Here is a 21,361-nt window from a genome sequence, read left to right as displayed (position 1 = left end):
TCACCGAAAACGAACGGCCGGCTGAAATTGACTGTCGCTTTAGGGCCCAATAAACATTTTTATTCTCTTCTATGAATTACGATACCAACGAATCCCGCGTGTACGTCACGTGCCGCACAACGAATGTCAAGAGACCGTTGCCGTAAAATAAACCTGCCATATCCAAATGTCAGGAAATAATAATTTATGTAGTCTTTAGTCTTTGGAACTAATTTACCGATTTACTAATTCATTGGCTGCGACGACGGTTAACTTTCAAGTTCGTATATTAATTTAATAATTTCACATGTAAAGTGTCGGATGCAGAAAGGAGTTTCACTATATTTTCTTTATGGTATAGTTAGGCGACCGTAGCCCAATGCCATTGGCGCTGTAAAAATATTAACTACCACAAATAGCCACTGACCAAGGGAGCTACGATGTTATTACTCTTATGCCTATAGTTACACTGGCTCACTCACCCTTCAGGCCAGAACACAACTATACTAAGTATTGTTGTTTTGGCGGTTGAGTGATCTGATGAGTGGACCAAGACACTCCGAGTAAACAATTTCTTTCTTGAGATATACAAGCTTTCATATATTTAATTTTATCTGAATATACCACTCATTCATAAAAAATGTATAAACTCTTCCATGTGTATTTTTATTTTCAATTCAGTCCATAAAGACGGTATTACGGTGGTGTGTAACTGTAAAGCATAATTAAATCCGTTCGGTACATCTCGTGAGACTCCGTTAGGCAGTCGACTTGTTATCGTGAATCAGAGGTATTAAGTTGAATGTTGCATTTAAAAAAAATACTTATTAATATTTTGATAATAATAATTTATGGTGTTTAGTAAAGTGTCGTGTCAATCATTTATTTAATAGTCGAAACACAAACAACATTAGCCGGAGACATTTTTTAAATCTCTGCATAAAAATTATATTTTCACAAATGTCAAGACATACTTACACATATGTGAAAATATATTTATATTGTTTAACGATTTAATTACTCAATGAAGCCAATATATTAAAATATTCCACTTCTTCTCCCGGTGGAAATTGCGAAAATCCTTTCTTACCGGGTTTCAATGTAATAAAAGTAAACCACTCTCTAAATTTCAAATTTAAACAGTCGAGAGCAGCGCAAGACTCATTTTATACTCACATACATCGGCAAAATTTGTTATTATGTACCGATGAAGAAACAGCCTTTTAGTGTGTCATTATTGTGTAAAAGCCTTTTCGGAGCGTGAAAGTTAGATGAACGTGAATTATGTCTTTTCTATCTCCTATTTCCATTGTATTGAAATATTTTTAAATTCTATATAAAGAAAGTATAACACTAATCTATATTGAATTGACAGTTGTTTACCAAAATCAATTTAGCGTTCCTAACCAGCTCGCGAGGCTGCCCCACCAGGCCACGCATAATCCCGGTGTGGACCGTCGTGCCGGTTGGTGACCGGACGGTGGGGTCCCGGCGGCCACTACCGGGAGGGTTCGGGGGCCCTTCCGCCCGGCGGGTCAGTTTATTTTCTCTTCTGGCAACTTATTGGGGAAACACAGCTCCACACTTTGACCGTCCTTATCGTGGCAACGCATCGCTCGCTTCACGTCTCTTCCTCTTTTTTCCCCCTATCCATGACAGTGCATAAAAGAAATGACGGTCGTACAGCGGTGCACACCCCCACCATTCCCACGCTGTTTGAGGTTGAGTTCGTTAACATCCGTGGACTCCACGCTAACCTCAATGCTGTCCACCACCATCTCGAGACAGCACGGCCAGCAATGTTGTTTCTGACGGAGACTCAAATACTCCGTCCTGTCGATACCAGCTACCTTAATTATCCCGGCTACATGCTTGAAGAATCCTTCAAAGCGAAAGCCGGAGTATGCTTGTTCGTCAGGACGGATGTTTGTTGTCACCGTCTGCGCTGCTTGGAGGACCCTTCCTTCTCCCTGTTAGTGGTACGTGTGGACTTGGTTCGTCAGAGTCGGGTCTACGTGTGCCTCTACAGATCCCACAATGGTGACTTGGAGACAAGCCGACTATTTGACCATCTTAGTCGGGTGGCAGATGCTGCGCAAGAGCAGTTTCCTAACGCGGAACTGGTGTTTTTGGGGGACTTTAACGCTCACCATGAATCATGGTTGAAGTCCTCCAAAACTGACCATGCGGGAAGGACTGCCCATGCTTTCGCTCTCACGCATGACTTGACCCAGTTGGTTGATCAGCCCACCAGGATCCCAGACATTGACGGGCAAGCGCCTTCCCTACTGGACCTTCTGCTGACTAGCCACCCGGTGGAATATCAGGTTGAGGTTCGGGCTCCACTTGGTTCTTCGGATCACTGCCTGATATCTACCAAAGTGCCACAGGCCAAGCTGCCGCCACCAACGGTAAGCAAACGTCGCATTTGGCACTATAAGTCGGCAGATTGGGACGGTTTGCGCGATTACTATGCGTCAGTCCCTTGGAAGGAGCGTTGCTTCAGTGAGAATGACCCGACAGCTAGCGCCGCTGCTATTGCTGGTGAGATCCTGTTGGGGATGGAATACTACATTCCTAACTCAGACCTCGCCAGTAAGGGTACGCGTAACCGTTGGTTCACTCGCGAATGTGCCGATGCTGTGTCTTCTAAGCAGGCGGCTTATCGCGCGTGGATCAATGGCTGCGTTAGTGAGGCATCTAACATTGACTCACTGAAAGCAACCTACAATAAAACTTCCAAGTCTTGTAGGAAGGCATACACAAGAGCGGATGCACAGCGCATTGCGCGGTTTGGCCATGACCTTATTTCACAACCTAGAGGCTCCCGTAGCTTCTGGCGTCTGACCAAATCTGTGCAAAGCAATTTCTGTCAACCTTCGCTGCCACCGCTCAGGTATCCGGACGGATCGCTAGCTCACAGTCCGCAGGAGAAAGCTGATCTTCTGGCAAAACTCTTTGCGGATAATTCCGTAATCAATGATTGTAGTGCGCTGCCACCAACAATTCCTTCATGTGGCTACACGATGCCTGACATCAAAATCAGGCAACGTGATGTACGTGCAGAGCTACAATCACTTGATGTGCGGAAAGCTAGCGGTCCCGATGGAATACCAGCCATAGTGCTGATGAAGTGTGCAGCGGAGCTGTCTCCTGTGTTAACGCGCCTGTTCCAGCTGTCTCTTTCTACAGGATGTGTGCCGGATTCTTGGAGAGAAGCTAATGTGCAAGCGGTTCCCAAAAAAGGGGATCGATCTGACCCGGCAAATTATCGGCCAATAGCTATCACTTCAGTTCTTTGTAAGGTGATGGAACGGATCTTAAACAACCAACTGATCCATTACCTAGAAGATCATTGTCTAATTAATGATCGTCAGTACGGGTTTCGACCAAAACGGTCCACAGGTGATCTTCTAGCGTACGTAACACACCTCTGGGGTGAAGCTATCGATAAGCGTGGAGAGTCGTTGGCCGTCAGCCTCGATATCTCCAAGGCTTTCGACAGAGTCTGGCACAGAAGTCTTCTCTCCAAGCTGCCGGCATACGGTCTGCCGGTTCAGCTCTGCACCTGGATTGCTAGCTTCCTACACAAGCGCAGCCTTCGCGTTCTAGTTGATGGTTGCGCTTCAAAATCCCATGTAGTGAATGCTGGAGTCCCCCAGGGGTCTGTGATATCCCCCACGCTCTTTCTTCTGCATATCAATGATATGCTCTCTCTTGGGAACATACATTGCTATGCAGATGACAGTACAGTGCACGGGGGATACCACGGACGCGCAGCGGCTGGACGGGCGGAAACTGAGGAGAGACGGAGGGATCTTGTTGTTGAGCTCGATAGGACGTTAGGACTCATCGCCAAATGGGGCTCTGACAATCTTGTTGAGTTTAACGCCAAGAAAACTCAGGTGTGCGCTCTCACAGCGAAAAAGTCACCATTTTCCCCTCCTCCTTCCCTCTGTGGCACCACGCTGGAGATACATAGCAAAGTCGCCATACTGGGAATCGACGTTCGGTGCGACCTCAATCCAAAGGATCACATCGAGGCTGTTATAAAAACAGCCTCACGTAAACTCGGAGTCCTGAACAAGGTGCGGCGTTTTTTCACGCCTGCTCAACTGCTCCTGCTGTATAAAACACAGGTACGGTCCTGCGTTGAATATTGCTCGCACCTCTGGGATGGCTCCGCTAAGTACCTACTGGAGGCCTTGGATCGGTTGCAGCGACGTGCGGTTCGCATTATTGGCGATGTAAAGGTCACCAACACCCTCGAGCCTTTACAATTGCGTCGAGAGATAGCGGCACTCAGCGCTTTCTATCGAATGTGTCACGGCGAGTGCTCAGAGGAACTATTCTCCCTTATTCCTGCTTCCCCTTTCCTTCACAAGTCCACGCGTGCTGGTTCTCGATGTCACCGCCTAACTGTGACATCAATTCCATCGCGTACAAAGAAATTTGGCAACTCTTTTCTTTGTCGCACTTCCAAAACATGGAATTCTTTACCAGCGCACGTATTCCCCTCCTCTTATGACCTGGGTTCCTTCAAGCGAGGCGTGAAGAGGCATCTTGCGGGCCGGCAAGGCGGGGGCGGCTAGAGCAGATCACCTTTCCCAACTGCACTAGCCGTCGTCGCGTTTGGACTCTACTACCACTTACCATCAGGTGGAGCAGAGTCATTTGCCCTCCCGGACAATAAAAAAAAAAAAAAAAAAATACAATGCCCGTATTACTTATGTTATTTATTATTTTTATTTAAGTTAGTGTTACGTAGAAATATTAAATGATATCATTTGTGTGAGGACTGGTACTCCGACACCCATCCCTGAATTTGGCACCAACCGCGCCCAACTATGTTCCTGTGACCTACTTACATTATTATATAGATGATAATTGCGTGTTCGTGTATTTTATGCATGCAATTTTAATTTAATTTATATGTACGATGTTTTAGCTCCCTATATAGTCTCATTTGTTTAGAAAATAAAGGTAAAAGTCCTCGCTCTGACCTATTTTCATTATAGTCGCAGTGTCCTGCAATGACTGGGGAATTTATTTTTATATATACGCATCGGGGACATCTCTGTAGTAATATCCTTCTAGTAATGATGCGACATTTGCGTGTATTTTGAAATTTGTTTTATATAAAAGATTTGTTTCGATATCGCAGTTTTTTTGCTTTTCGTGCATATTGATGTCAAAGTAAAAACGTAAAAAAAACTTTAAATAATTAAAGTTACTTTTACATTCCACGTGTTCTTTCGTTATTAGTACATATGCATATAGTAAAATAAGATGTTAAATAATACATAAAAGAAGATATTTGGAGGCAAAATGTTACATTATTGCCGCAATTTTTTTTTGTCTTATGGTTTTTTTTGTAGATTGATATCTTGTTTGCGATGTACATTATACATCAATATAATCACAAACTCCTAATTTTCTTTTGTAATAAATTGGTATTAATACCCCTCATAAACATCTATGGCTAAATATTGAAAAACGCTATCTGTAAATCACAATTTTTTTCCCAACTTATCCCCCATTTATCCAACGTGATCGATTGTCTTCGAAATCGATTTGTATGATACAACCGATTTCGCTGCCTGCTATGATTTATTCGCATCGTGTTTACACCACGCCGATAGCGCCTTTGTGACGCTAACGCTTCGGAGAGCCCTTCAGAGCGGTAATATTGACGCCGTAAAAAATACTTTTTCTTTAACCGCCTCTCTTCTAATAGAAAGAGAAACGAATAAAATAAAGTGCTTGTAAGTTGCATTTCATTTATTTCGACAGGTTTTCTTTTTCATATAAAGATCTTTAAATAGAATACAATTTAAATTTTTCAATTATTGTTATTTATTGGATATTTTTCATATTTAAACTATTTTTGTTTTTAAGATGAAATTTATTTAATATGAAATGTTTTAAATAAATAAATATTAATTTCACCTCGTATGAAGAAACCTGATTTAACAAAGAGAAGGAAGAGAAGTACTAGAAATTTAATTTACCGAAGTGCTCCCATCGCCTCTGGGAATGCTCTTCCATTTGTGATATTAACAACATTATATATATTGTCGTAGAGTGGAGTGGCGGTGGTGGCAACGGCGAGTACCGTGTTCGGAGGCAGCTGTCGGTATCTTCAGACTCGAAACTCCTAGACGAGGGTGCGAGGGAGGACGCGAGGGTAGTCATGAGGCCGAAACGGCCACCCAGGCCAAAGTCGGAGGCTTTCCTTGGGCCACACGAACATTCTAATCGTCGGACCAAGCGGTTTAGTGCCTTTGGGGTGAGTGAAAATTATTTAGTGGTTTGTATGTCTTAATGTTATTATGGTGCTAATTAATTCAGAGCATCTGGTGTTCTATAGTTGCTTTAATATTTTCATTTATATTATATCTCAAGTACGTGAAGTTATTTATTTAATTGTGTTTAAATGCAAAAATGTGTTAACTATACATTGTATACACTGTTAATTAGGTACGTATTTAAATATTATCTACTAAATCTATATTAATTGGGTTTAGTGAGAATGATCACAATGTTTTTGCGGTCATAGAACCATTTTATGTGTCGAGATCTTCGTGGATCATTTAGCAAGTCAGGGCGGTCACTCGTAAAGGTCCCATGAGGGAAAAATAATGGAGTCACTGTTCGCTCAGTGACTCGCATTGATGATGAATACAAAAAGAAAGCTCCGACAGTGACGGATGTGATATTTTCATATCATAGAGATGTGTCTGATATTAAGTCATATTCAAAGTTATCTCACACGTTTTTTAAATTAGAAATTCTCGGTTTCGCAATGTTCAATGGAAATGAGATATTTCTTTTGTTGACACAAGAATAGCACGTATGCAGTCGGAGAACGAACCGTCGGTCACTTAAAGGCTTCACGTGATATTTGCATATAAAGATAACCCGCGACATTGCCTTAGCGTACAGTATCCGTATAAGGTGAGAACTGTCTTATTAAAATCGTTCGAACAGTATGTAGACAATGAAATATCTGATTGCACCGTACTTGGGCGACGGAAAGTGAAACGGAACGAATTTAACCATTATGCATTGTGTGTTAATGTTTCGAATATCTGGTCTTTTTATTGCATATATGTAATTTTTAACCGAACGCAAATTATTTAATGTTGGTTCTCGTGGGAAATTAACTTCGGGTGTGTTTAATTCATTGTTTATAATATTTTTTACTAAAGTGCTTGTTTTATTTTTTGTAACATCGAATTCATCGAAACTTATTTAATTAAAAAAAAAAAGAATAGTAGCAATGCCCAAAACTAATTAAAGAATTGCTAATATTCCTATTTACCCCTCCTTTTAAGTTTATCAATTGTGTTAGGAGTGGGGACGACAATCTCATAAGGGGTCAGGTTCGATCCTGCGACTTTTACGTCGCTACGCGGCCCATAAACCATTGCGCTATTGACGTTATACTTTTTTTATCTAACATATTGTATGTTATACTTTCGTAACTAAAATTATTTTTAATAGATATTTATTTGGCATGTATTCATTAATTACTCCTCAGCTTCATTCCTACGAAAATAAATATTTATTAAGAAAACGACAACGAACATCTATTTCTAACTTCCCCGACGCCTGAGCCCGCATACCGACTGCCGTAACAAACCGTATCACATTAGTTAAATCAAATATTTAGACAGGCGCTAGCGAAGAAAGCGAAACGAAGTAAGCGGGAATTAAACTACGGTTCGAGATAACGCGAACAAGCGCTTACTAAACATTTCTTTGGAAAACTACGTTATATTTATAAATGCTAGTTAACGAAACGGGCTTAGTACATTAAACAAGTTAAAAATGATCTTTTTTAAAATACATTTTTAAGGAACCCTAAGAATTATCTTTACTCTCGAATCATATATTATATACATCTTTGTTACAAATACATACATAACTATATATATCATTATTTTTTTTTAAATAAGTTTTCCTGGTGCTTAATAACTTTAATGAAATAGATTTTAATAAAATTATTCTACAAACGTATCGTTTACACTGTACATGTATGATTGCGAAGATAAGATATAAAATATACGGCAGCATAGCTGCGGAGCTGAGAGCACTTCAAGATAGACTAATCGTTATAAACAACTGCTGCGGAAGATATTCTAAGCGATAATAAATTGCCGCGACATTACTTACGGTATCCACATTCTTTCGCTACGGAGTCGTACGTTTGGAGTATGTACTTATTTATACGTTTCCCCTGTGAACAAATTATTGATAGATATTTATCATACTTTATTAAAAGGCTTCGCTTTCAGAATTGTATTGAACCGACTGAAGTGATCATTGTGATCATTTTTACTATTTATATGAGATGATAACTTTTGTCATTTGACATACAAAATAATTGATTTTTCTTTTAAACTGTATTTTTGCATGGTGGTAGGGCATTATGTAATCCCCTTTGGGTATTTACCATCCACTCATCAGCTTCGACTGCCAAACAGCAATAATAATTAGAATCGCTGTTTTGGAGATAAAGCCGCCTCTTGTCCATCTTTCTTGAATGTGATTTATGTATGTGTTTATTGGTGAACAATAAAAAGTATTTTGATTTGATTAGAATTTTTGTGATCCGGTTTGGAGGATGAGTGAGCCAGTGTAACTGCAGGCACAAGGGACATAACATCTTAGCTTCTAAGGTTGGTGGCGCAATGTCGATGTAAGGAATGGTTAATGTTTCTTACAGCGCCAATGTCTACGAGCTGTGGTGACCGGTGACCACTGGGCCATTTGTCCGATTACTACCTTTACAATAAAAAAGAGTGTATATAAATTTTAAAGTTCATGTTAGTTATTTTGTTATGAAAAAAGGCAGATGGAAATCGAGTTAAAAATAAGTAACTACTGAAAATTTCACAAAATATTTTCATATGTTGTATTTTTAATCTGAACCTCAACTCGGCCTTGTCAATTCAGTGCCGTGTAGTTTTTCAGGTTTTATTTTATTGTCAATAACGTGAGCTATAAAGCCTACATCAATTTTATGTTTTTATGAAACTGGTATTTTAGGTTGATTTCATCAAATATGTATTGCCATATATACATTAACATACATATATATGTATGTATATACATATATTTATTTGATTGTTACTATGTTTCTCAATATAATTTTATCCATCTAACATAAGAAATTGTTTAAAGTTACACAGATATAAATTATAGATTACTTTTATTTTATTTGTCCACTTCTTAATAATATTCGATACCGAATAAAATAATTTTATACAATTTTATCAATCAAATGAACAATCGCAATAAATAGACGTCATTTTCTATGAATTACTTTTATTGATTTCCTGTTATTTAAGTTTCTCAAATACTATTCCAGATTAAATATTTTTTTTAGATTTGTCTAAATCAATATTTTTGAGTTTTAGAATCTTAAGCGGTTTTATAAAAAGATAGATAGATATATGTATAAGGATAGAATAGTTATTCAGTTACGTGAGGCCCGTGGGCGATTCAATTGTCGAGTGAACATTGACGAATGGTCATCTTATTGTCGGCAGGGTGACTCCCCCTTCGGAAAATCCGAGGCTTATATTAAACTGGAGCAGCTCGGCGAAGGCTCCTACGCTACAGTATATAAGGGATATAGCAAGTGAGTATATTTTATCTTAATATAATACTAATAAAACATGTATAAAAATATCTTCAACCCAATGATTGTAATAATGTGTAACAAATTTTGGTAGACATTGATATTGGATGATATTTCTATGAAAATAACGGAATAACTTTCAACTCACAAAATATAATGTTATTTATTCTATGAATTAAAAGTCACCTTATTATTCATAACGTAATGACAAATCTTAGAATTATTTTGTATTCATATCAGTTCCAGATATCGCACGTATAACATTTATTCGAAGAAAAGACTATATCCACTTTTATTGGAATTATTAAAAAAAAATATTAATAATCGTCATAATATTATATAAATTAAATTATATATTAAATAATTCTTAATTAATGTTTTAGACCCGATAGATTCATAACTTCAATATCATTAATTCGTTAAAAGAATCGATTACCACCCTCGTTAAATGACACAAAATATCGAACGGCGTGGGGTGTTATACATTCGGTAAACCCTTTGACTTGGTCGATATGCAAAACAGGATCCTCTTAGCCTACTTTGTTCTGAACCAACCGTGTTTTATGCGGACCTCTCGCTTTAAAACGAGCTCTGAAATATTCAATGGAGCATTGTTGGCTTCGCTGAATATTTCGTTGAATTGTTGACACCGGTTTGCATAACGCGGGCAACGTTGCATGCTCTATGCTGGATTGTAGAGCTTCTGAATGGATTTGAAATATGAGATATGTTTCCACTTGACATGGGTATTTATATGTAAACACGACTATAGGCCGGAACTAATTGACTTATATATTTTTTTTTTATATTAAAAATAAATGTTTTATTTCAATCATCATTCGGTCATTAGCATTGTTATTTTTTACATTTAATATATTGTTTCAACTATCATAGTATGTGTTAAATTTATCTTGTCATATTTATCAGTAAAATTGAAAACTAATTAACTTTAAACTGGTAATTTATTCAACCTAAATATTGTTATTTTCTTCATAATATGTGAATTAAAAAATGACGAGTTGTATAATAATTCCTATGTTATATTTTACTAATGATCCATGTTAACTAATCACAAATGATTAACCAATTGTTCGAATCGATTAGCACGTTATATAAGATCAGTCGAGACCTTTTAATTGCCGTACTTGTGTACGCTCACTGAATTACCAGACCGTAATTAGAGATATTAGGGTAACTCCAATTAATGCACAAGTTTTCGCTACTGAGTTAGAGTTAGGTCGAAATGTATTAGCAGTTGTAAAACTGGTTACTGACGATTTTATACGTGAAATTGTATTTCTAACGAAATCTAAGAGAAGTAACGAGCACGTACGATTTGCTGAATTGCTATGTTCATATCATGTGAAAGTTTCAGCGATAACTTTGTCACATTTAGGAGTCATGTAAGCAGCAACTTTTCATGAATACTTTAACTGTTAGAATATGTAGTGAAATCGTTAATTATTAAAGACTATTTTTAGTATATCAAATTGTTTATACCATATAAATTGCATATTATACTATAAAAGTAACGTAACAGTCTGCAAATGTCCCAGTTTTAAGAGTCAGACCAGAATTAAGCAACAACTTTATTTTACTGTGTAGTCGTGGGTTGCAGAATTAAGCCATGGTATTTACATACTCGTATTATAAATATTTAATTCCATATTCAAACGTTGCCGTATCAGTAAACTTATATTCAATTTAAATTCAATTATATTCGATTTAAAGTATCGAGGCCAGAGGATGTCGGCTCACACCTCCCGGAAATCGTGTCTCGTGTAGAACAGATTGGGTTCAATTATTGTGCTATGAAACTACTGAGACCAGATTTCATGCTTTATAAATGACTGGTAAATGACTGAATCAGACTGATTTCGGCTACTGCAGTCATAAACCCCTCATAATCTAGGATGCAAAAAAAATAGGCGCCGTGCCTCAAGGCCACTAATGATGGCCAAGTCGGACCATCAGTAAAGCGAATGGTCTCTTAAAAATTTCATTTATTTGTCCGATTTCTTTAGTACATTGCTACACCCTGTCGCTTATTGTGCATAACACAGAGCTAAGTTATAGGGCAGAAGTGTTTGTACATACTGTATTGTAGTGAATTAACTTGAGGTGATCCCGAAACCTCGGTATGTGTGGCTTTATCACCTAGCCGCTAGATCAATGAGGCAGTTAGATGCTTATATTCGATGAACATCAACCTATTAATTTATTACGATCTTATTTTTAATGTTCTATTTATATTATTATATAAATATTTCTAGTGTTCATATTATTATTAAACCGGTTTCACTTGATTTCGACGCGTCCGCTCTATGACGATGGATACCGTAGTTGCCCAAAAAATATCAAATATTCGTAGATAAATAAAATAAGTCAAATTGATGTATTGAATAGTTTAACTTATTTATTGTAATATTCATATTTGTATTAATTAAATTACATTATATACGCTTTAATATGAAAACACCAGAACTACCGAGATAAACGTGTTCTCTGAAGAAGCAACACAACAAATTAGCTTACGAATACTTGAGATTGAATAATTAACTCCCCATTACAAGTTGGTGTGAGGAACTTGGAACTCGTGCACGTGAGAGTTTCGATGGCGTCGCATCTTGTGTTTAACATTATGTAGTTTTATACAATGAGATGTGGGTGGCGCGCTCGGTTGACATCATAGCTCCTTTAATAATAACCTTTAAGTTATCTCGAAGCTGTCTGCATTATTTATATATTCTAACTGGATTGTATTATTTATAGATTAACTTTGAGTAATCGAAACAATATGTACTCGATATGAGTAATCGCATAGTCTACATTACATATATTACATATAGGTATTTACAGCAATTAATATTTATATCATGTAAAAACATCTTAGATCTAGCTTGCGAAGAGTTTACGATGTAAGAATTAGTTAATATTTCATACAGTACTTACAGTCATTGGGGGTGGTGATCAGAAGTCATTCGTTAGGTCTCCGTCCAAATCCTATTTTAAATTTAAACACATATTCGTTTAATAAAATTATATTTAATACATCGACAAATATTATCATACAATAATCTTTCACAGTTTAACACAACAAGTTGTGGCTTTAAAAGAGATCAGACTGCAAGAAGAGGAGGGCGCGCCTTTCACAGCGATACGCGAGGCGTCACTTCTCAAAGAACTGAAACACGCCAACATTGTAACGTTACATGACATCGTGCACACGAGGGAAACGTTGACGTTCGTGTTCGAGTTCGTGGTGAGTTGGTTATATACAGACATACATGTATAGAGTTTGGCCAGTGGATACAATACGTAAACCTTATCCGAAATGGTACTGTTGTACAAAAACTGTCTACAATTTCAGTGTATACACACTATCATATACATATATAATACGAAGCCATATTGAGATTTTTTCAAAAATATATTTTAAGAATCTAATAGTATTACTTACTTTCTTTCTGAAATTGCGTTCAATAAAATTAATTATTATTTTTAGAGTCAATAAAATGAGTCTTTAAAATATTCTCTAGTAATACCGAAGAGGTAGAGATTTAATCCTAAGATATCTAATTATGTTTGGTTATCTTTGGGTCTATTCTTATTATTATTATTACTAAAGTTTTAACATTTTTCACAGGACACAGACTTATCGCAATATATGGAGATGCACCCCGGCGGTCTCAATCGGCATAATGTCCGACTTTTCATGTTCCAACTTCTCCGAGGTCTCGCCTACTGCCATCGGAGACGAGTGTTGCACAGGTAATTGAAATTCGTTTAACATTTTCACATATAATTGATACTATATTGCTACACAGAATTAAACGTTATTTATTTGTTTTAATATAATTTTCTTTAAAACAGGGACGTCAAACCACAGAATTTATTAATAAGCTCGCACGGTGAACTGAAGCTGGCCGACTTTGGACTCGCACGGGCGAAATCTGTTCCTAGCCACACGTACTCGCACGAGGTCGTCACATTATGGTACAGGCCACCAGGTTAGTGACTATTTATATTCCATGTGCCTGATCTCTCTCGGGTCGAACTATCGGAGCTTTTAAGAGAGAAAATAGCGGACGCCCTTTAGTGCACTATAATATCTCCTACCCAGTTAGCTAGGAATTAGGATTGATAGTCGTGATTGTAAATCGCGCAGGAGAACTTCGTCGGTTCGACCGTTTTTTATGTTTTTTTTTTGTGTGTATTTTATTCCCTCGATGGTTTAAATAAGACACGGTAGGTGGCGCTGCGATCGGAAAGTAAATACAATTCTTATCTCAGTTAGACGAAGTCAGCTCTTGTCATAGGAATTATTGAATTATATAACTTTGTAAGAAATCGAAAGTGTTAAAATATTTGTGTATAACAAATGATATACTTTGATTGCATATATAATGATATTATCAACGCCATTTGAACTACATTATACTTGCACTGATTTCCTAACGCAGATGAACGCAGATGTTATTGAATTTATATTTGTATTGAAATATATGTTAATGGCCTAAATACCTCACAGATATAGTATTACCCGCTCAAATAAGCATGTCAGATGTACCGGTTCTTGCATAATAATTCTGCAATGTCCATATTGCTATCAAATCAGGTCAAAGTAAGGTTTAAAACGCGTAATTCTGCCGTAATATAACATAAATTTAGGATTACGTTAGTCTTAACTGAAAATTAGTGTTTGAAATAAAGGCAAGGAACACTAAGTTTTCATGTGCTTACGTTGTCTTTAACTCGAAGCACAGTTTCGTGGGATGGAATTCTGCCACACACACACATCATCACACTGATGTGTGTGCGAGTTTTTTATGATATAGGTAGGCGGACTGACAAATAAGCCACCTTGATGGTCAGAACAACGTTATAGGCATTGGCACCTTAAAAAATAATCTCCACTACTCACATCGCTAATGCGCCACCATTCAAGGGAACTATGATATTATATCCCTCATTGCTGACTAACTCACGTCTAATTGGAACACAACTCAAGCGAAATGGCGGTAGAATATATGTTGAGTAAGTGGTACCTACCGAGACGGGCTTACATAAAGCCCTATCACGAAGTAGATTTCATACTCATATTCAAACTATGCGATGGAATAATCTCGAAAACTTCTCAAGAGTACAGGAAGCCTGTGTCCATCAATGTTTTATTCACTTAATGAGTTTACTGGTCGATGTTTATGGTTATTTCTCCGCTTATCATATTTGTTGCGTGTGGTTACATAGCCTATAAACTTCCTCAATAAATAAGCCATATAATTCGTAATCGTGGCGGTCTTGAGATTCATATATTATGTCTTTCTAAACTTTTCCTGGACGGTAATCCTTAAAAAAAATTCTATTTTAATATCTTCCAATCGGCTGCCTATCAGAATATCGATTTTTCGAGGATGATACAGCACTTGAAACGCTTCAGATCTCTCGCCCAATTTATCTCGAGTGGTACAGGTGGAGGTAGCCAGTCTGTCGATGAAAAAAATCTAAACAATTACCATAAAATAAGCTTTATTCGAAGATGGTTCGTCTGAAACCTATATTTTAGTTCAGAAATATTAAAATTTACATGAACTGCTTACAATTAAAATAATAACAATCTTATACGCAATAAAATATATAAATATTTTTTCTCAATCAGACGTTCTCCTCGGGAGCACAGAGTATTCAACGTCGTTGGACATGTGGGGAGTTGGCTGTATATTCGTAGAAATGCTCTGCGGCGTACCCACGTTCCCGGGAGTCAGAGACACGAACGATCAACTCGACAAAATCTTCAAGGTATTTATAAATCGCTGATTTAATTTTGATGAAGATTTATAATCAGGTGAAGTTCGTAATAGTCGATATCAACTAGCTTACAATTGTGTTCCTTCGTTTAGGTGGTCGGCACGCCCACAGAAGACAGTTGGAACGGCGTGTCCCGCCTGCCGGGCCTGAGGGCGCACGTGTCCCGCTGGGGCGCGTGTCCCGCGCGGCCGCTGGCGGCGGCCTTCCCGCGCCTGCGGGACGCCGGGCGGGACGCGCAGCGCCTGGCCGCCTCGCTGCTGCAGCCCGACCCCACGCGCCGCCTGGCCGCGCCGCGGGCGCTCGCGCACGAGTACTTTTCGCCGCTGCCGTCTCGCCTCTCGCACCTACCTGATGGTAACACATCCCCGTACTTACAATTACATATAAATAATCGATTAACTTTTTGTGCCTCCTTAATTTTTATACCCTTCATATGTATGTAACTAAGTCAGCATGTACATAAATCAAGGAAGTCGGTTTTATCTAATTCTAATTGCTTTATATATTTGAAAGTTTGCCAATAGAGTAGACTCTCTGTAATCCGGCCTGTGTCTAATCTCCCTTGTAATCCGACATAAACAACGTCACGTGTTTTGATTCATGTTGTCTCATTTTGCTTGCGGTTTTCACACATATGAACAAAATTACGGGACATTAATTTTTAAAAATCCGGACTGTAAAAGTTTGCTGGCACTCTAGTCTGACCAACTCAATCCTATACCGCCTTAAAAAAACATCTGTCGGATAACGGAGGGCTTACTTAATATGTAATTCGGACGACAATTCACAATACCACATTTGCTATCATCGATTTGAAAGAAGAAGCTGTGCCTTGGTTAGCGGAGTCTGTAATAGACGTGTTAGTAAACTCCAGTTTTGCTGAACGTGAGTTTATGTTGACGAATTTAAAGATGGCATGGACAACATTTAAAGTATTTTAACTTATCGTTAATTTTTATTTACCTGTTCGCTTGCATTGCCTCATCGTGCACAGACTCACCAGTGACCGTCAATGGATTGTAACGTGAAATGTTCGTTTGTTGCAGAGGTGTCGATCTTCACAGTAGAAGGCGTGAGCCTACACCCCGAAGACTAGGCGCCCACCGCACGCGTAGTAGAATCTGTTCACTTGTTCCTCCCCGAGTGGGACATTCTTAGTTAGTACCTATCAATTCCTATAGTTTTAATCAACGGTCGAAATACGGTTCACTCATTTCGACGGACCAACGTTTCCTGGTAGTCCAAGCCGCCCCCTCCACTCTCCTAGTGTAAGGACTCGACCGCGCAGCGCCGGGTCTCTCTCGAGCTCGCGTCGAACCTATCCATCCGTCGATCGCTTCGACTTAATGTTACATTAGCGCTTGTTAAGCTTCTAATAATATCCATCCATGTAATTCAATTATTCTATGGTGACAAGGTATACTGATAGGTGTCGAGTGTACCGTTTATTTGTATAAATATATATAAACAGAGCAGTGTGCCATGTATATCTATAACTGAGAGTATGACGAGTTATTTTAAAAAGATTTTTATGCTGGATATATGCTCATAATTTTGGTAAAAATTTTGAAGATGTTTATTTATATTTACTAAGGGATATATGGAATCAGTGCAGTCTTATGAAGTGACCCTTGTATCATAATCACCGAGCACCGGATGAGCTAATCTATAATCTAAGTAAAATAAATTGTCATTTCTATTAGAGCTTTAGTAAATTTATTTGGCGTCTGTCTTAAAGTGCACATTCCTGAGGTGCTATCGAAGGAACCTGATGGTGGTGAATTATGTTTTTGAAGATTTAAAATTTGGATGTCGAAATTTTTCGGCATCACCAACGCGTTGTTGTTCCAATAGGAAATAAATACATCGGGTATTTTATCCTAAAGTATCGCACGCTTGTTTTCACTCGTCGCCGACGTAATTCGGGGAAAGCGAGCGATGGATCGCTTGCAGAGATATAATTGAAAATTAAATGAGACGTCATCCAAAATTTATTTAAAGTATCGTGACAGATCTCAAGTTTATTAAGTGTGGGACCGTCCTTTTGTAAATTGTAACGTGATAGGTTCGATTATGAAAATTTTATTAATTAATCTGTACAAGAATGTAGTAATGAAGCTAGATTTCTAGCTGTTAGGGAATGTACCGTTTTAGCGAAATTTTTAGTGGTCCCTCACATTGTAAGGTAAGGGTCGCAATGTAGGTACCGGCGCATTGGCAACTTGAATGTTTAACATCTATCCTAGAGTAAAATGTGATTCTGTACTAGAAATGAAATTATAGATTTTAGAATGTAAACATTGGTTCGTAACAAGAGCGTTCTCGAAACTTCGAACTTTATAAGTAGGAAGATGGTAGAAAAATCATATCCTTTTAGACAGTTTCATATTCCAAGTAAATGTTAGAAAATATTCGAATTCAGCTAGAAAGTCCTTAAAGATTTATTATAGTTTTCAATCTCGTGAACATCTCACAAAGACAATGCAAGTCTGCGACGAGATTTTCTCATTTCATTCGCTCGGAATATAAATGAAGAACGAACCAATAAAACCATGTTATGAAACTGTTTTGACAGGTTTACAATGTTGCTCCTCTTATTAGGAGACTTCAAGTACGGTCCGAAAGAAAAGGAAAAAATATTTATGCAATAATAAATTTAATCTTCATAATGAATAAACACAATAATTACGTTGTGATAGGATAATTGAGATAAATTTATATGAAAAATATATAGCTGTAAAAATGCGTTTTTTCTTAAATCGATCGGGAAAAATAATGATATAGCCTAGGTAGGCTTAGCCTAACATATAGGTCGTACATTTTTCACTGCCACGTTTTAAGACGGGAAAGTTCGATTAGGCGGGACATTAGTAGTGTCGAGTTGTCAGTGTGCGCGGACACTAGTGCGAGTATAATTAGTGTAGTGTAGTGAATACAGAGCTTTAGAGACGATTATATTGAGTGGGGAACGTCTCTCGATATCGTATGAGCGCTAAATTTTCATACGGCTTTCGGAATTAATTCAAATATGTATTTTGGATCAATTGCGCGTTTAGGAGCCGTATTTGGTTTAGGATAAATTTTCGAAAGCAAACTTTGCACAGATTATAAATTCGCTCAATCTATAGAACCTTTTTGATTCATTTTATGTAACGTGATTCGATTTGATCTTAGAAAACATTTATTTAGCATTACTACCTTGTCATTTATAAATAAATTATTTGTGTTGTACGAAATATTCATAATGAAATAGTCGAGGGCCGTTCTCCACTCTCTCGGCTTAGTTAACCCTAATTCGGTTCCAAACACCAAACTAGCGAGTAACTTGTATAGAAAAACGCAATACTATCAGTGTACATGATTTGTTGAGTTTGTTCTATTTGTGTAATTAGTGCAGATCGTGATCACCCGTTGAGTGAGGCACTGGCATCCTTGAGATGCGACATGTAACATAAGTGTATAGTGTTCGATGATTACGGAGCATTTAACTGAATGAGTTTATTACTAACATTACACTTGTTTCATAATTCATTTTCAATGCGGATTGAAATAGTCGTGATCTATTTTTAGTTAAATCCTATTCTCGGAACGACTGTGTAGGTGTATGTTTATTGATTAACTCAAATGGAATATTTTAACGAAATTGATTCTTATTACGTAAGCAATAAGTGCCGCTTATGCGTAAACGAGACTGAATTACGAAACAAGTGTAATTAGGCGAATGGCGATGTATTGTCGCGTAAAATGTAATTTGCATTTGTATAATGAAGAACTGATGTTACGAAGTGGACGAGTAGACGAAAGTTATTTGTAAATAGTCATATTAGTTTATTGTATACTTTAGTTTCTCCAGTCCTGGACAATTTGCCATTGCTGTATGAGTTTCGTAGCGGTGACTTTGTATTTTACAAAACGACGCTTCTATAAATAACACTTTGTTTGGCTGGCCTGTGGTCATATTTTTTTTAATAAGTAATTGTTCCTTATATTTTAGTAGTAAAGGAAAGTTTTTTATTATTTTTAAGAGGATATATTCAACTAATAAAAGTTGTGTGCAATATTTTGTACGGTATAAAAGTGATTTTTATAATTTAAATGCGTCGTTTTGTAATAAAGAAATATTTGTCAAATCTTCGTGCTTTTTTATATTTGTTTATCCGACCGTGTATGTTATGTGAACAACAAAGAACGTTGCTACTAAATACATATTTCTCAACCGCGCCTTTTCGTTACAGCATGCAATATTACTGTGCCTTGTTCTTTGAATTTGTGCTATTATTTTGTAGCAGGATATTATTTTAATACATATAAAATTTAATTTAATATTGCGAATAGTAAATAATTTACGTTTTCGAGCACAGATTATATTTGACACCTTAATTTTTATAATCTGTATTCGCATTTGTACAAGCATGGAGATATTGACAGGTACGAAGTTGCCGCGCATTCATGGGAATTTATGAGATTTATTTTAATATTAATAATGTAATAGGATATTTACAATTTTATTAATTTGATTTATACTGTTCATATCGCTGACGTTGTGCGGCCGCCGAGTTTATTTCGATTTATTATTGTTTAAACAATGTGCTTCTAATCATTTGAAAGAATGTAAATACGATATTTGAACTGATAATAATAAAAATTTTTATTTCTTAATGATGACTTGTGATTTGTTTTTTTTTTTACCTTTCGTCAAACAAATTACCAATATTAAAAAAAAAAGAAAAACCTTTAGCATGAGGTGATGTTTTCATAACATAAATGTTTATTTTTATTAAATAAATTAAACAATGCTAAAATTTACAAATTTGTCCTGCTGAGTTAGTGCCCTAATCTGCACGATGGTTTTTTCCTGGCATCCTATTCAATAATCATTTAACAAAAATCAATAATAATTTAATAATCGATTACCAAAAAATCGATTGCAAAATATTATTCAAATGTCATTATTCAGATTGAAATTACCTTGGACTTATACTACGATGACTTTTAATATATCTATGTATGTAATGCTATAAGCTGGATCTATCTAAATAAATAATATATGAAAATGAAATAAATCACTTTTATAGTAGGTTTGGCGATGTGTATTTGACTTAAAAATATTTTTAACAAGACACTTTTCTTCTGAGTTATTTATAATTACGTTTTTAAAGGTTCATAAAAAAGTGAACAAATTTCAGATTTTCCAAGCGGTTCGAAAACAATTTGTCAAAATTATAATTGTTTGACAAAGTATTTTCCTCAACATCAGCTTATAAAAAAAAAAAAATTCATATTAAGATCCTTTTAGGTACGATACACATTAAGCGCGCCGAATCGAAATGAGTAAATTCTTAGTAAATTCGAATATAGACTTTAAATAAAAACTATTTTCATTATAAGTTCGTATACCTATAAAAACAGACAACTGCGATCGCACGCTGCCGTATGCTCCTTGGTATTCGCGTTCCATGCAAAAATGTACTTTAATTATTGTGCAAACAGTTTAAATTTCTGCTATAAGTAGATGTAAAACGCGATGCGGCGCGATTCGATGCGACGTATTTGATGTGAATCGTACTTTATAGTTGATCCCTTAAATCGGGACAGTATTAAATGGCTTTAATGTTGGCTCACTTGACTTGAATCAGGTCAAATAAATGACTATGTGCTTAAAAGTTATTGGGTCTCGAATTGATTTCTCATTGAATTGTGAAATTGAAACTCATTGTCGCCTCTGTTCTCTAGAAGAATAGAACATAATAGTCTTATATAATGGGTATAACACCGAATAAGCAGATTTACATTTTGTAGAATTCGTAGCTCACTTGTAAAATGGTGACAACTGACTATATACTATGGTTTGTCATGTTTAATCAATGTCGCTTATGATATTCTGACATTACACGCTCGTGCTCTGCGGTGAGATTCGATTTTCTT

The 21,361-nt window shown here is 36.9% G+C and overlaps 1 protein-coding gene across 3 annotated transcripts in view; it reads left to right on the top strand.

The window, feature by feature from the left end:
- LOC125069110 (cyclin-dependent kinase 14) overlaps positions 1–17,116 on the top strand; it is a 72,438-nt gene extending 55,322 nt beyond the window's left edge. For all 3 annotated transcript variants that reach the window (XM_047678479.1, XM_047678481.1, XM_047678480.1), the window contains exons 4-11: positions 6,063–6,268; positions 9,537–9,628; positions 12,716–12,890; positions 13,275–13,399; positions 13,502–13,638; positions 15,288–15,427; positions 15,529–15,790; positions 16,483–17,116. In XM_047678479.1, the coding sequence (XP_047534435.1) occupies positions 6,063–6,268; positions 9,537–9,628; positions 12,716–12,890; positions 13,275–13,399; positions 13,502–13,638; positions 15,288–15,427; positions 15,529–15,790; positions 16,483–16,532 (1,187 nt within the window). In that variant the 3' untranslated portion in view covers positions 16,533–17,116. The remainder of the gene's footprint in view (positions 1–6,062; positions 6,269–9,536; positions 9,629–12,715; positions 12,891–13,274; positions 13,400–13,501; positions 13,639–15,287; positions 15,428–15,528; positions 15,791–16,482) is intronic.
- The last annotated feature ends 4,245 nt before the right edge of the window (positions 17,117–21,361 follow it).

The sequence above is a fragment of the Vanessa atalanta genome, chromosome 15 (genome assembly GCF_905147765.1).
Source record: "Vanessa atalanta chromosome 15, ilVanAtal1.2, whole genome shotgun sequence".
Lineage (NCBI taxonomy): Eukaryota > Metazoa > Arthropoda > Insecta > Lepidoptera > Nymphalidae > Vanessa > Vanessa atalanta.
The sequence above is the reverse complement of the archived record's forward strand: the minus strand, read 5'-3'. Positions and strand labels throughout refer to the sequence as shown.